General features: G+C 42.1%; 2 protein-coding genes across 2 annotated transcripts; one reads left to right on the top strand and one right to left on the bottom strand.

Moving 5' to 3' along the window:
- Positions 1-1,153: 1,153 nt before the first annotated feature.
- Positions 1,154-13,044, bottom strand: LOC135431234 (uncharacterized). The gene is made up of 13 exons (XM_064686214.1): positions 12,941-13,044; positions 12,576-12,874; positions 11,466-11,985; positions 11,295-11,402; positions 10,699-10,864; positions 9,112-9,197; positions 8,176-8,374; positions 6,145-6,407; positions 5,848-6,027; positions 2,539-3,066; positions 2,110-2,287; positions 1,675-2,053; positions 1,154-1,602 (listed from the first exon to the last, which is right to left on the bottom strand). Exons 1-13 carry the CDS (start codon positions 13,014-13,016, stop codon positions 1,384-1,386), a joined length of 3,201 nt encoding a protein of 1,066 aa, XP_064542284.1. The 5' UTR covers positions 13,017-13,044; the 3' UTR covers positions 1,154-1,383.
- A 1,122-nt stretch (positions 13,045-14,166) lies between these two features.
- LOC135431423 (uncharacterized) lies at positions 14,167-15,624 on the top strand. The gene is made up of 4 exons (XM_064686567.1): positions 14,167-14,654; positions 14,718-14,803; positions 15,169-15,319; positions 15,381-15,624. Exons 1-4 carry the CDS (start codon positions 14,399-14,401, stop codon positions 15,539-15,541), a joined length of 654 nt encoding a protein of 217 aa, XP_064542637.1. The 5' UTR covers positions 14,167-14,398; the 3' UTR covers positions 15,542-15,624.
- The last annotated feature ends 11 nt before the right edge of the window (positions 15,625-15,635 follow it).

Raw genomic sequence — 15,635 nt, 5'->3', positions numbered from 1 at the left:
TGTGTATATATATTTTTTTTAATTTTAAGTTAAGCAATCAACGCACAACAAACGCTTTGAACTTGAGAGACCTTGACACTGGCGCTGCTCCACAGCAACTGAGGCCGGGCCCAGCCAAAAGCAGGCAACAAGTTGCGGCCAGTGCTTTGGACACAAGAGGAGCAAACAGCAGGCTGCGCCGCAACAAAGAAGTGGAATTTATTTGCTGTGGATGCCAAGAGCATAACAGAGCCAAAAAGTGAAAGAGAGCGTCTTGTGATGCGAGAGTGAGAGAGAGAGAGAGAGCGCGCAACAATCAATGAAGCTGCGACTGTGCCTGATAAGGCAGCTGACTCAAGCCGCTTAATTAGCTAATCTTGTGTTGATTATGTTATTTGTTGTGATTTCGTGTAGCTACTTACCAAAACACACATGTCCACACACTTTCCAACCGTTGTTGCTCATGTTGTTAGTTTTTGTGGCAGCCACAACGGAAGTTGCATCATTAGAAATTCTGTGCATGCCGCGTGTGGCTCACCTGTTTGTTGACCAACCTGCGCCACAGTCAGCCTGTGTGGCACTTGCGCTTCTGGGAAGATGTGCTGCCTGCTGCCTGCTGCTGCCAATGTTTGTTTTCATTTAACTGCTTTTATTTACCTCTTCTCCCTTTCGTTCTTATCAGGTTTTTGTTTTCTTTGTTTTTCTAAATATTTGATTTAAATCGGCGGCACAACCTGTTGTAACTGTGTGTATATTGTGGCTGTCAGTGCTGCCAACTTGCTTCAAAGTGTTTTTTGTGTTGGGTAGCACCATTTTTGTAGGCGCACAAAAGTATGCTATGCTTTTTATTCAAATCAGATGCGAGTTTGTGTCCTAAGTCTTTTGTTTACTTAGCTTAAACAAACGACAACCTTTTAAAAATACTTTAAAAATTCAGTTTCATTAATTTTCAAGAAATATTAATTTGATTTAATTTTCATATATTTTTCCTCTGGTCATATGAAATTTTATATTTGAGAAATGTATTAATCAAGACAAAAATTAAATTTTTGGTTTTTAATACATTTTTTATTTGGTTTTTAATTATTAATTTAAATTAAAATACATTTAGGTTAAAATTCATGAAACTCTATGCGAATAATTGTAATAAATATGTTAATGTTTAGTGCTTAACATTAAAGTGGAGCCGCATTGAGTGGAATATCTTGAATGGGTTAAATCCAACCAAAAATAAAAAAAATAAATAAATTGCAGCTGCGTACTGATTGAGAGCTTAAACTTAAACACTAGCAACCCCGAGTCGTAGAGGAATCACATGGCCAGACAAACGGGTGACTGCAAGCGGTTGACTGCAGTCTTCCAATTGATTAAGTGATAGCCGCATGTGGCATATACAAACTGCATTCACGCATTGTTGTCATTGGCCATAACCTTGTTGATCCATGGTACAAAGTGCTGTATATTGGTATAAACGCCCGGCAGATGCTCCCTGCCGCAGCCAATGCCCCAGGAGACGAGGCCAATGAGGGTCTTGCGGCCATCCATTGTAAGCGTGAGCGGCCCGCCGCTATCGCCCTGGCAGGAATCCCGGCCGCCCTCCTTATAGCCTGCGCACAGAAATACCTGGCCAGAAGAGAATCAGAGCATAAGGAATTACTTATGTGAACTTCATTTAAAGTAATTGTTTAAACTCACATCGTGTATGGCCTCGCGTCGTCCGGCTGCGCGGAACCAGCGCTGGCAGCGATCATTCGAGATGACCTCCACATCCACCTCCTGCAGCACCGAGGGCACCGTGCTCTGACCATGCCGCGTGCGTCCCCAGCCCGCCACAGTTGCCATTTTGCCTGTTAACTTTGTCGTGGGCGGCGGCAGGCAAACGGGTATAATGTGCTGCTTGTAAACCACATTGCGATCGAGCCGTATCAGCGCCACATCGTTCTTGAAATCGGCAGGATTATAGTGTGGATGCACCTCCTTGCGCTCAATGCCATATTCCTCGTGATTCAGACGCTCCTCCTGGCCGCGCACATCCCACTCGCCCAGGCGTATCTTCATGTTCGAATTGGTGGTGCTGTCATATAAAAGGTGATTAGATCATGGCTAGAGTTCAGCTCGGCGCGTACTTACGTGGCCACACAGTGAGCGGCAGTAACCACCCAGCGATTGGATATCAGAGCACCGCCACAGCTCAGTTTGCGCGTAAGAAAACCGCTCTTGATGAGCGCCACCTGCCAGGGATGCGAGCCAAAGCCCGTGGAGTGGCCGCCCACGATCCGATTGGTGCGTGAAAAAACCTCACCGCAGCCTGTGGAGAGTCAAGGAGCATGGGATTAGTTAAGGAAAATGCAAAGATCAAAGTGCGTGCAAAATAAACAACTACATAAAATGGTGATTCAGAGTGGTGTTGTGTGGTGCATATTAAGGAAAACTTGCAGTGGTGCTCAAAAGAGAGAAAGACAGAGAGAGACAGTGTGTAACAAACAAAGAGAATAGGAGAGAGAGTGATAACAGATAGATAATATAGAGGTTTTGGTACAATTGAATTGTTTTTAGTACCCGGCACTGGACGATAGCTGCCGTCATTGTAGCCACCACCACTCTCGTATTCATCCGCCGCCTCGCCCGCATTCAGATCGAGCACATTGCCCACGGCAAAGGGCTGTGCCTGCGGCACATGTGCTGCCGTTGGACGCGTCGCGGCGGCGCTATCTGGCGGCGCATCTGCATCAAAGAAACTATCCAGATGATTGGTGATGCCCAAGTGATTCGCGTCATGCTCCCAGCTGTTCAGGCTGGAGGCGATGGGACGATGTATCGATGAGCTGGAGCTGGAGCCGGAGCCGGAGCTGGAGCTGGGCTTGTAGGGATTGCCGCTATAAAGCGATGGACGTTTTGTGCTGTAGTAGGCGTGGCTGGGATAGGCGGGTCGTGCTGACGAGGCCGCTGACAGGCCGTTATTATTGTTGTTGTTGTTGTTGATGGTGTGGTGCTGTTGTTGCGTCTGGTGATGTGGTTGATGATGTGCCGGCTTGTTTGCGGTTGGCGACAAGTCGGGATAAATGTCGTGCAAGTGTATTATGTCACCTGTGTGTAAGAATCATGATGATGTTGCAGTTTTCCTCTATGCACAACCAGGCGTTTAAGTACGTGTGTGTGTGTGTTGAGCGGGTGGGGTCGGGGAGGGGGGTCTATTTAATTCGAGTTCAACTTTCGCTGTGATTCGTTTTAAGTAGTGAAAGACTCGAGCAAAAGTAATAATAATAAAAACACTGGGCCAGCAATTACGGCTAGCGCCCTGCACGACTTTATTATGTCACCAAAACCAATGAAGTTGAAATTAAATTCACAACTAACACACACACACAGCCAGTTGACCAAAGCCCATGACAGAAACAAAAGACCAACGTATGAGATAATTTTTCGCACGTAATTCAAAAATAAAAAATAAAAGAAAAGCCAAGAAAAAAAGCGCCACAGAACGGCGCAACTTGATTAACACTCTGCCTTTTTTTTTATCCCCCATTTTTTGGCCGAGTTTCTTGGACTTGAACGTATAAAACGAAATGCCGTAACTCTGGGCGCTGTGATTTTTCCCACATTTTAAAACAAACAAATAAATAAAAAAAAAAACAACAACAAGCTGAATTAAAGCTTGATGCAGGCTCTGGCAAAAGGCGCAGCAACGTGAAATTTCACTTTTAAAATGCAAAAAACGTTCACCTTCGTTTATTTCCGCAACCGATTTTAGTTTTACTTTTATTTTTTCTTAGTTTTTTGGGTCTTTTCATTGTCGCGTCTGTGGCTTGGCTTTTGGAAAATTTTACACTTGAGCAACATGCAGACAGACAAAAAAAAAAAAAAAATAAAAATAACAAAAATCAAAATTCCCAGAAAAACTATGCGCCACATTTTCCCTTAAAGAAAGTGAGTAGGCAAAACAGAACGCGCTACTTTATGAGCTTTACGAAAATTACCTCCAAAAAAAAAAAAGAGAAAAACATATAAAAAAAAATGAGGCCAAAATTGGGCTGCTGAAAAAATTTCCACTAAGAATTATTTACAACATGTTGTAATGTGTTTTTGTTTTAGTTGTTGTTGCACATTTCTTGGCCAGCAGAAGCCTAGAAAATTAAACAGAGCACAACAAAATGGCAGCAAGCTGCTTGGCAAGCGCGCTGCTCCGTGTGTATGTGTGCGTGTGTGTGTGTGCGATGTGTGTGGCATAATATGTTGTTGTTATTGCTTATAGTTTAGCTCATCGCATTGCTGGCTGAGATTACGTTATAACAAATGCATTTCAGGGTAATTGAATTTGTTCAAAATCAATTTTGAGCCGAGAATGTGAAGTGCAAAAATACAAAAAAAAACTAAAAAAAAAAAACAATAATTAAATGTAGACTTGTGGCAGACAAGGTGTTAAACAAAAAAATTAGCCAAATAATGGCAACGGACGGTTCAGGGAATATTTTGTTTTAAATATTTAATATACAATTTTATAAAGTAAATAATTATAACTATTTACATATTTTTTTATATATTTATTTTGGGGTTTTTTTTACGAATGCGAAGTTTTTAGCGAGCTGTTAGCACAAATCTAAGCAATTTTAATTTTTTGACAATTCTTTGCCCGTATAAAGTGCTAATATTTCTTATGCATTTTTGTTTTTGTAAGCAAGATTTGTTATTCAGACAGACTTCTCACGCGTCTGTCTTCTATTTATCTATAAAATATTAGCACACAGGCATATTGGCAACTCATCAATATATCGCTTGAATACTTACAAACTGTCATAACTCAAGAAGCACAAGAAACAGCTTGCAAATTTTCTATTAAGTTTTGCAGAAAAACAAACAAACGATTTTATATGATCACGTTTAAAGTAAACAACATATGAATTTGAATTGTAGCATAATATAAAGCGCGATATAAGAAATAATTCTACCTTAATAACTCAAAAATAGTTTTTTATTTTTTCTAATGACATTCTTAAAGAAACGAGAAAGTGGGGATATCTTCGGCAAGCTGAAGATTTAATGCCCTTATACGCATTTCTACAGACTCTACAGATATGTGAGAATAGTAAAGCTCCTAAGTGCTGAGTTTGAAAAAAAAAAAAAAATTCCTTGATAAAAAGAATATTTCCCCATACAATAATGATTTCGAACGATTTATTCTTTATGAGGTCGGAGAAATCCACTTCTATGCGTTACACATTTTATGACCAAATTATAAGAGCCTCTACAAGGTCATAAAAAGAAATATATATAAAAATATTTATGTTCAGCAACTAGAACTCTTGTAATTTTTAGTCTAATGCTCGGCAGCTACACAGATAATAAAAAGCTTCTTTTCTATACATTCCTATAAATTATAGTTATATCAACAAAAACCAAGCTCAACTCTGCAATATAGTTAAATTCAATTTTAAATTGATGTTTTGTTAGTTTGTTTTGCTTGAGTATATAGCCTGAACGACCCATTTAATGGTCTACCATTGACACCTTCCACTCCAGCGCCCACTGCCTGAGAGTGCATTAAATGGAATTTAGTAATGCATTTCTTGTGCTTCTTCCTCGACTGCCCTAGGGGCCGTAGGTGTGTGTGTGCGTGTGTGTTTTTGCAGGCAGAGTCGAGCAATTTGTTGTCATTTTCGAAATGCGAACTAATTTATTGCGCTATTATACAGGGCATTGCATAAGTCGAAGCGCAGCAATTTGCAATTTGTGCTCGTAAGGCAAAAGAGCAGCAAATGCTACATTTAACTAAGCATGGCAAATTTGGTTTGTTGGGACGAGGTATGCGAGGCATTGGGAAAGCAGCTGGGCGAAATGGGCGCCTATTAGAACTTGGTTACTGTTACTCACTTGTATTGTTGACCGGCGCCGCATGTGGACTCTCCTCGGCATCGAGATCTTTGTCGACACAGCATGACCAGATCATGCCGCCCGAGCATAGATCCAGCGGCTTGCCGCCGCCCAAGACGCACGAGATGGACAGGCCGCATTCGAATTTGTGGCCACGGAAGCGGCACGATTGCGGTATCACTGCAAAGACACCAAAATAATGGGCATTAGTTAAGTTAACACGCACACACAAACACACACATTAACATTAAAGCACAACAAGTCAAAAGTCAATTGGTATAGTTTAGGAGCGTGTACTTCGGGATAGCATCTCCATGACGCTGTTCTCGCCATAATAGCCGGTGCCGCTGCGACGTGAGAGCGCATCCAGTATGAGCATATCGTGCTCCTGCTGTGCGCTCGGATAGCCCAGGGCGCAGACATTGCGGCCGCTCGGCGCCAGCGCATAGATGAGCAGCAGGCCCAGCCATTTATCCTTTATGTGGCAGTGCGTGTGTGTTCGGGCGCGCGACATGTCTGGCTCCTGGCGAGGAGCGCAACGCAACAAGCGCGTACTTTCACTTTCGGGCAAACACACTTGCTATTAGCTAGCAGCTGTTCACGTTCACTTTCTTTTCGACTGCGTCGCAATCCTGGACTACACTTATTTGTATATTTGGTAATTTGAGTATTTAAAACTTGAGCAGGATTTCACTTTTATTTTCGTTCAGCGGCCCAGCGACTTTCTTGCCGAGCTACGCATGCGCAACGACAGTTTTTCCACGCACGAAAAGAAAATTGTTATACAAAACGTAGCTGGGCAACAGCTGCAGCAGCGCAAATCAAATATCGACCGCACGTCGGGAAATTCAGCTCAGAACTAAGCCAATGTTTTGTGTTTGCGCTGCGCTAAAGCTGCCGAAGACGCTTGCTCGCATTTCGCCATTTCACTAGCGGAGCCGAAGACGCCAGGTGTGCGCTTGTGTGTGTGTGTGTGAGAGAGTTGAAGAGAAAGAGCGACAGCAACAAGTTGCTAGCGACTGTGCTGTTGCTCGGCAATCGCAGCAACATGTTGCCAAGCGACCGAGTCTTGACTTTGATTTGGGTTTTTTTCTTTCGTATTTTTTCATTTTCTGGTCAAGGTTTTTGGTAGCTGCTCTGATCACAAATAATCTATAATCTATAGCATATAACATGTTGTTGTTTAACACTTTCGAATGTCGGCGCAATCGATGCAATTGTCGTTAATTGCAGTTGATTTTCCTGCTCTTGAGTAGTAAATAAAAAAAAAAAAAAGACTTTTGCTTTTTCTATATTACATGGCGGAATGCCATTGAACTTGTGCTGCAATTTGCGCATGATTTTATGCCCGTGTGTTTTAGCTATCTTTTTCTTTAATATGCAGCTCTAGCTGGCCGGTCTTTCTTTTTTTACATTTTTTTTTTTAATAATTTGTTAATTGTTTTAATGGAGCATAATGCGCTTTCGTTGGGGCGCAGAATGGGCCATATGTTAATGTCGGCTCGGCGTGTAAATAATGACCGCTCAAAATTTTTTTGTTTTAACTTTAAACTCTGGACCTGCGTTTCTCGAGCTAATTGGTTTTTGTGTTGTTTGTTTTGGAAAGTCCAATTAAAGCTGTGCGCATTTACAAGATGAATGAAGTCTGCTCGCTGCTGGGGCGCGCCAAGAATGTGATACTAAGTAGTATACCCAGTAAAGTTTTTGTTTACTTTCGCTGGCTTAATTCGCATATGGTTCGGTAGAAATCGTGGCGTGAATCATGTGAACTTGAAATCGTATCGATAGCTCGGCTCAAGGTTAATTAATATGCAAATTATGTAATTGAAATATGTTGATCATGTCAAGTCACTATCCGCAAAACGAAAGACTTAGGCAACGAACTTGCTGGGAATTAAGTGGTCTGATAAAGCAAATTCGTACGTGCTACCTATAGAATGACTTTATTTACTATTGCGCATGGCAAAAACAAAAGACTTAGGCAACAAACTTGCGTAATGGCTAGTAAAGCGAATAATTCGGGCGACAAAGTATTACAGTGTAGCATATTTTCTAGCATGTTCTTCCATTTATATTACACAAGTGACGCAACAGACTGGGAAATGAGCTGAAATAAAGTTTGTGACAATAATTGGTACAATGAACACATTTTTGTCCACACAAAACTAAAGACTTAGACGGCAAACTTGCACAGTGCCTGGTCATTTTCCTATTTACACAAAACAAAAGATTTAGGCAACGAACTTGTCTACTTTTGGTTAAACCAATCATCAAACAGGCAACTGGTTGTCAAACGAAACGACAAACTTAGGCAACAAACTTGCATACTTACAATCAAGCTCATCGAAGAACTTGGCCTGTTTGGGCAGATCCTTGTCAATGGCCTGCTTCAGCTCCGGCGTGACCACCGCATTGTACACGGAGTTGTAGCCGCCGTGGGCGGCGACGAGGCAGCGACACACACACAGCCATTGGCCAAGCAGCAGGAGCAGCGGCAGAGACGTTGGCAGCGGCGGCAGCCATGCAACTGCGCGCATTTTGCAATACTTTCGTTGTCGTAGTTGAGGTTGTCGTTGTTGCCGCTGTTGTCGTCGTTGTTGTTGTTGTTGTTGTCTTGTTGTCTGCTGATTTTGTGCAATTGTGTGTTTCACTTAATTCACGTAGCGGCGCGAGTTTTTGATTGAATAATCGCGCGTTTGCATAGCAGGCGGCAGTTAAGATTGAATTAAATAAAATTCACAGCCGACAATTAGCTTAATATTTGGTAATAATTCCCGGTGCATATTTTGCGGCCATTTTTAATATTTTATTTAACTTTTTGTGAAGTTCAGACGACGCGTCACGCACTTTTTCTTTAACCCCTTTCAATTTGGTCTTTTGTTGGCATTTACACGTTGTTGTTGTAGTTTTGAGCTGAAACCGAAACTGTTTTAACTGCACGGCGGCGGATTTTGCGTTTGCGAACAGTTTGCGGTAACGTCAAAACACTTAATAAACAGTTGGCTGACAAATTCAAAATCAAAAAGGCCATCAACACGCTCACCAACACGCAGCGCCGCAGCAGCAGAGACGTCGCAACGTTGACTATTGAGTAATATGCGCCAAAGAGTGTGAAACAGAGGCTCTCGACTGTACGTGTGTGTGTGTGTGTGTGCATGGGTGTGTGTGTTTGAGAGTCACACTCGCATCGAAATCGAAAGTGAAAAGAAACAGACAGAAACAAGACGTGGCCTCTGAGCAGAGACGAAAACTTTTGTCGCTCACTTGGCAATTGCATGTCGCCTGTCGCTAAGCTGCTCTTGCTGCTGCCGCTGCCGCTGCTGCTGCCATGACTAATGTCAAATTTAGAGCTGTACACCAAAAGAAAAATTAAAAGAGGAAGTCGAATTGTTTCACTCGCACCTCACATGTTGCCATCAATTTGGCTTTTGTGGACTGCCGAATGTAATTTTAGCCAAGAGCCGTCGAAAAATCAACAAATCGTACAAATTGCAACAGGAAAAACCAGCAGACACGACTGGCGGCAGTCAGGCAGCCAAGCGAAAGCCAAACGCGCTTAACATCTTATTTCCAGTTTATCTCATGCGTGAAAAATCAACAGCAGCAACATATGTGATTTTCTTCCATTGAAAATTGAAAAGCCATCAAAACGAACAAAGCCCAAATAATTGATGGCTAAGTCTGCCTGATGATGGGGTTCATCGAAAACTATTCGATGATTATTGGCCGCAAAATTGATGACACACTTGAGACACAATTAAATTGATAAACAAAGAAAACAATTATAAAGCTAAGCAAGCATGCTCGACTACCAGATACCCTGTAAAAGTGCTCCAAAATTAAATGAGAGAGCGCTCAAGCGTAAAATTCAAGATATTTCCACAAAATATTGTTAAATTTTGCAAATATACAATAAAAATGATCTCATTTCCTGCAGAGGGTGTCTGAAAATGAAAATGTTTAATTATAATCGTATGGGGAAAGGCGAATTTAAAATCTAAAAAAAAAAAGAAAGTTGCTCTTAGAATATCTTTGAATCAAATTCTATACTAAAATATGTAACTAGCTTCTATAATCCATTATGTACCTTAAAAACCAGAGTTCGATATCGATATTGATCATATTTTGTATATAAAAATACACAACTAAGCTTCAAATACATTTAAGAAGCTTCAATTTGTTGACAAACTTTTGTCACGTGCACGTTAATCATACCCTCACTCAATATTTTGTGCCTACAGGGTATACAAAACGAACGTAACACAATTTAAGTACTAGTATTGGGCAATTGGCAGATGACACTCGTCGAGTCTTTGACTTGGCCCAGTCTTAATGTGTTTAATGTACAAATTATGATTATTATTTGCTGCTCGTTGTTGTTTTTGTTGTTGTTGTCGCTGGTTGCCTGTTGAGTTGAAAGCGGTTGATTGTGCCATTTATGGCAGCACCAACGAACACTAAATGGGAAATGGGCCAGCGCCAGCGCCAGCGCCAGCGAATACCAAATGACATAACAAAGCAAATTTTGTTGTACGTGTTGCAAAAGTGCGTAATTCAATTGAAAATTCCAAATGCACAGTTGCAGCCATCGTTCAAGGTCGTTCATTGTGCCACACACCCAACTGAAGACCCAAAAAAGGCAACTACACCCACTTACATTAGCTACATAATAATATTTAATAAATCTAATAAATTGTAATTTGTAATTTCGTTTTCATGCTGATGATTGTTGTTGCTGCTGCCGTTGTTGTCATTGCACAGGCCATTGCTTAATGCTAGACGCCATAAACTAATGAGATTGCGCTGCCACATCCCCGGGGAGCCGTCGCTTCAGTCTGCCATTTGTCTGGCTATAGCTCATTGTGCGCCACGACGTCTTCCACCCAGCGCAGACTCTTCTGCAAATTGTGATAGATGCCCGGCTGATGATCGACGCCGCAGCCAAAACCGGCGCTGGTTATGCCCACGAGCACAAAGCGACCACGTTCTTTGATGACCAACGGACCGCCAGAGTCACCTGTAAGTAATGCAATCAGATTATCAGATTATATCAATTTCGTATATATCTCAAGTTGACATTTATTAGTTTTGCGAAAAATGCTTTGAAGAGCTAGCGAATACTATTAAATTTAGTTTCTGGCAGATCTGCAGAACACTTTGAGGGGATTATGGAGTTGTTCTTTAAATTTAGTTGAGAAACTGTCTAGGAATTTATTTATCCTTGAAATTTTTTCAGCACTTAGGAGAGATAATGAGAAACAGATCCTTAAAGTTTTCATAGCATTTCCCAGCAACAAAGCTTTTGAAATTCCCTAAAATTTCGGTTAGTTTCGGCTCTGTTAACATCGCATTTCACACAATTGTGTTAAACGCGCCTCTGTTAACGTCCCAACAGCGCGCTGTTATTCGACAGCCTAAAACTGTGCAACACATTTTCTGTCTCTCACCTAAACACGCATCCATATGGCCGTCGGAATGGCCGGCGCAGAACATTTCCGATTTGATTTCCACACTGATCTGTTTGCTCTCATGCCATCGAATGCACTCCAAGGTGGCTGTGGTGTAGATTTAAGACTGTCAGATCTGGCTTATTCATATGGAGTATTCACTGTACTTACAAATGATGGGCACACTGGCCACCTGCAGCATGTTGGTGCCGGCATGACCCATATGCGCCTCTGTCTTGCCCCAGCCGGCGATCAATCCCTTGCGTCCCACCAACCGTATGGGATACTGTGGCAGGCAAATGGGTAAGATATGCTCGCTGAAACCCGTCGGGCGGGCCAGCTTAAGCAGCGCCAGATCGTAGCGGTCCGGCTGTGTGATGCGAAAGTTGAAGCGCGGATGTATTATCTTTTGCAGCACACTGTGCTTCTCCACGGGCAGCGGCTCTTGTATGTGGCCCAGATTCTGTGTGTCCAGCTCTCCCAGATACACGGTTATATCTGGCAGCTGTGCCTGCTGAATGCAATGCGCCGCCGTCGCCACCATATTAGCCGAGATCAGCACTCCGCCGCACTGATACTCCGCAATGCGTATATGCGCCAGCCACGGATACTCTGCAAACTGTGCCGGCCGTCCGCCAATGATGCGCTTCTGCAGCGTATTCTGTGCTATGCGCGGCAGTCCACATTCCGGCTAGAACAGACAGAACAACATATTAGTCAATACTCTGCAGCATAATTAATGATGGCATTGGGCACAGCGTTTTCACAGAGAGTGCAACAAAACAAAAATTCATAAAACTAGTTTTTCCATAATAAATTACCTCAATTGTCTTATTGTTAACATAGCTCACACGCTGTGCACTTGATGACTTTTGAAATTAACTCTTAAAAACTACAACCGGATAATTATGGTGTTTCCTCAAGTGCCAACAATGCTTAAAGAACGCTTACACAATCTACAATTATAGCTTGTGCGGGTAAAGTTATGATATGCTATAAATAATATGAAGAACATATTTTTGTTGCCATAGATGCATGGAATATGGCACTAAGGAGAGAATTTAGCTTAGTTTTGCGGCCACGAAATGGCTAGAAAATTGAACCTGGCCTCTTCTTACTAAAACCCGCTCACTATTCCTCTTATTATGCTATTGATGTGTATAAATAAAAGTCTGTCCAACTAATGGATGGTAATCATGGATATGTTGCTTGTGCTGCTGTGTTTTCTCTGCCCATGTTGTCCAGTGTAATTGCTCAATTGGAGCCGCCCAAAGCACTTACCTTGAGATTGAGCAGCTCGTTATCGTCGCGTCGCCGCAACATAATGCGTTTGGGCAGACTATTCAGACCCAACTTGAGTTTGCCATAGTCCACCAGATTTTCCAGCGGCGACTGATGCGTATGCTGATGCTGATGCTGATGCGGCTCGGCGATGCAGCAGCTAAATAGCCACTTGTTGCTGCCGCAGCCCTTGGCATGCTTGCCACCCTGCAGCCAGCAGGAGAAGCTCAGCTTGCAGGGCCAGACGCCGCTCTGATGCACACACTCGGCGGGCACGCCCAGCAGCGTATTGAGTATACCTGTTGCGTATGAAGCGTATTAGCAAGATTCTGGTGAGGATTAGCTCAAGAGCGGACTTTACTTACTGGCCTGCAACGGCGCTAGTTGGCAGAGCAGCAGGCACAACCACAACAGAAGCATTTGGCCACACGAATGCCGCATTTCGAGTCACAGCTTTTTTGTACACAGACCACACTTCGCAGTCACAGTCACAGTCACTGTTTTGTTTTGTGGGCGTTTAACACAATTTGCTGACAGCTGAATTTATTTTTCGCTTAATTGTTGTTGATGTTGTTGTTGTTGTTATTGCTATTGTTGCTGTTAATGAAAGCATGACATTTTCTTATTCACTTTTATGTCGTCTATTTTGTGGTGTCTGCTGCTTCTGCTCTTGTTGTTGTTGTTGCTGTCATCTTCTGCTTTACCATTTGGAGCTGCCAGCGCGCTCTTATTTCTACTTAGATTTCTTATTATTGCTGCTCTACTTTTGCAGTTGTTGTTGCTGTTGTTCTTGGGTGATTCTTCTGGCTGATTCACACACACAGCTGGCGGGCGGCTAGCTTCAAAGCTGCTTGTGTCCTTGTCGCAACGAGTTCTTGAGCTAAATGGGTTAAGAGACGCCTTTTTAAATAATAACTGTGTCAATGCATTAGCCGCTGGCACAATTTTCAATTGCAGCCACACGCAGCACACAGAGTTTCACACATGCTGCCAATTGTGGCATGTCTCAACACACAGAAAACGCGCCGCGAGAATTGGCTAAAAAGGCAACCGCAGCAGCAGCAACAGCAGCAACGACAACCGCACGCAATGCGGGCCAGAATCAGACTGAAGTCTCAGCTTTGGCTACAGCTTGGCGCTTCGTGTGAGCTTCTGCTCGCCAACTGGTTGGCACATCTTGATCTTGGGCGCTAGATCTCAAATGCAACGTCTGTCTAATTATTACGAAACGCAGGAAATGTTTGTATCAGGTCGACTTATAATTATTTTATGCGACATAATTGCAACAATAACAAGAAGAAGAAGAAGAACAACAACGAAGCTGCTTGCATGCAACATATTTTGCTTTTCTATGGGAAATGGGAGCAGTTCTGCCCTGGCACAAGGTAGTAGCTGCTCTTTTTTGGGTTAACTGCGTGCCAGACGGTGGGCAGGTGTGGGGAAGACATTCTTTTATGTAACTTTCTAAAAAGTAAACTCTTATTGATGATGCTGCCGCTGCTCTGGCGGATATTAGCATATCAAAAATGCTGCTGAAATATATTTCAACTTTTGTGCGCAGCAGGCAGCAGGCGTTTCGCTGGGCTGTCAACTTTGGTGCTTGTCACTAAACAAACACAAACTGAAAAACTACAAAAACCACACAAAACTCAAAAACCTTAAAAACCCCAAAAACTTACAAACCTCCATAAACACTTTTGCTTCCGTTAAAACAAGTTCTATATACACTTAAAAAATATATATATATATATTATTTTCGTTTTTTTGTTTAAATATAAGCCGATTCGAAATTCAAATAGTTTATTTGCTCTGATTAAATAACGATGGCTTGCAACCCACAAGCAGCAAAAGCTGCCACCCAGGGAATTGCTGCCGCACATGCCAGCAGCATTGCGTATGTGCAGTGCCAGAATCTGAAGTATAATGCCATTATTATAGGCTGGCTGGGTGTCATCATATCAAGCGTGATGATCTTTAGCTCCATGATGATCATAAATATGCAACCAGATGTCGAATTGCTGATTAAACAATTGCTGCTACACCAGGCCACAGACAAGGAAATGCAGCTCCTAATGAATCGTAACTATTCTATTTACTATTCTGCACTATTTCTATATGTCTTATATACCTGTGCATCCCTAGTATTGGCTGCATTTAGTACAGTCGCCTATGGCATGTCATTGATTAACTTGGGCGTCAGCCTGTTGCTGCTCATTGGCGTGGCTCGGGTGAGTACAAGAAATAGCTTGGAAAAGCTAAAGATCTAGATAGATTGACGGACCTGCTTTATTGAAGGGTATTTTTACGCATGTTCATTGTAAATTTAACATGAACTTACAAGTTATTTTATTTTTCAATAACGTTTTCATATATATTTTATTTAAATGATTACTTTTGACAAAGCTTGCCAGATAGGTTATCTTCATTGTAAATATTTGCAATGCAATGTATTTCTTTAAGAAAGCTTGCCAGATAGGTAATCTTCATTGTAAATATTTGCAATGCATTGTTTTTTTTAATATGAATAGATGTAGTTGCAATTAGCAGAATCCTTGGCAATCCCATTTTAACCAATATTCCCTTTGTTTAACAGGATTCAAGCTGCCTGCTGTATCCCTGGTTGATATTTCACGGAGTTGTTTTCGGATTTGGTCTGTATATGGGTATATTCTATGCCATGGCTGGCCTATTCATTGATCTGTCCAGTTTCTTGATGTGTTTGCTGGTCTTCGCCCTTGTGCTAGGTAAGTTCTCTTAAAAGTTCTCTATACCCTTAATCCCAGTAACATGTGCGCCTGTGTGCAGTGATCTATTATAAAATCTATCATGAAGTCTTCACCCTATTTCGGGTAATGCAAGAGCAGGCTTTGCGTAGCGCACAATTTTGCCAGGATGCGGAGCATGCCTATGCCTCTGGCCTGCCATATTCGCCGCTATATTTACCTCGTTTTCCCTTCAAGCAATGAACAGCAAGAACAATTCAAAAAGTCGATAATTGTTGAGTATATATAATAATTAAATAATAATATCCAACGAGATTTTTTCAAAATTTACATAATT

The sequence above is a fragment of the Drosophila montana genome, unplaced genomic scaffold (assembly GCF_035044405.1).
Source record: "Drosophila montana isolate Dmon_TW-CO22-7 unplaced genomic scaffold, ASM3504440v1 contig_3200_1, whole genome shotgun sequence".
In the NCBI taxonomy this organism is placed as follows: Eukaryota; Metazoa; Arthropoda; class Insecta; order Diptera; family Drosophilidae; genus Drosophila; species Drosophila montana.
The sequence above is the reverse complement of the archived record's forward strand: the minus strand, read 5'-3'. Positions and strand labels throughout refer to the sequence as shown.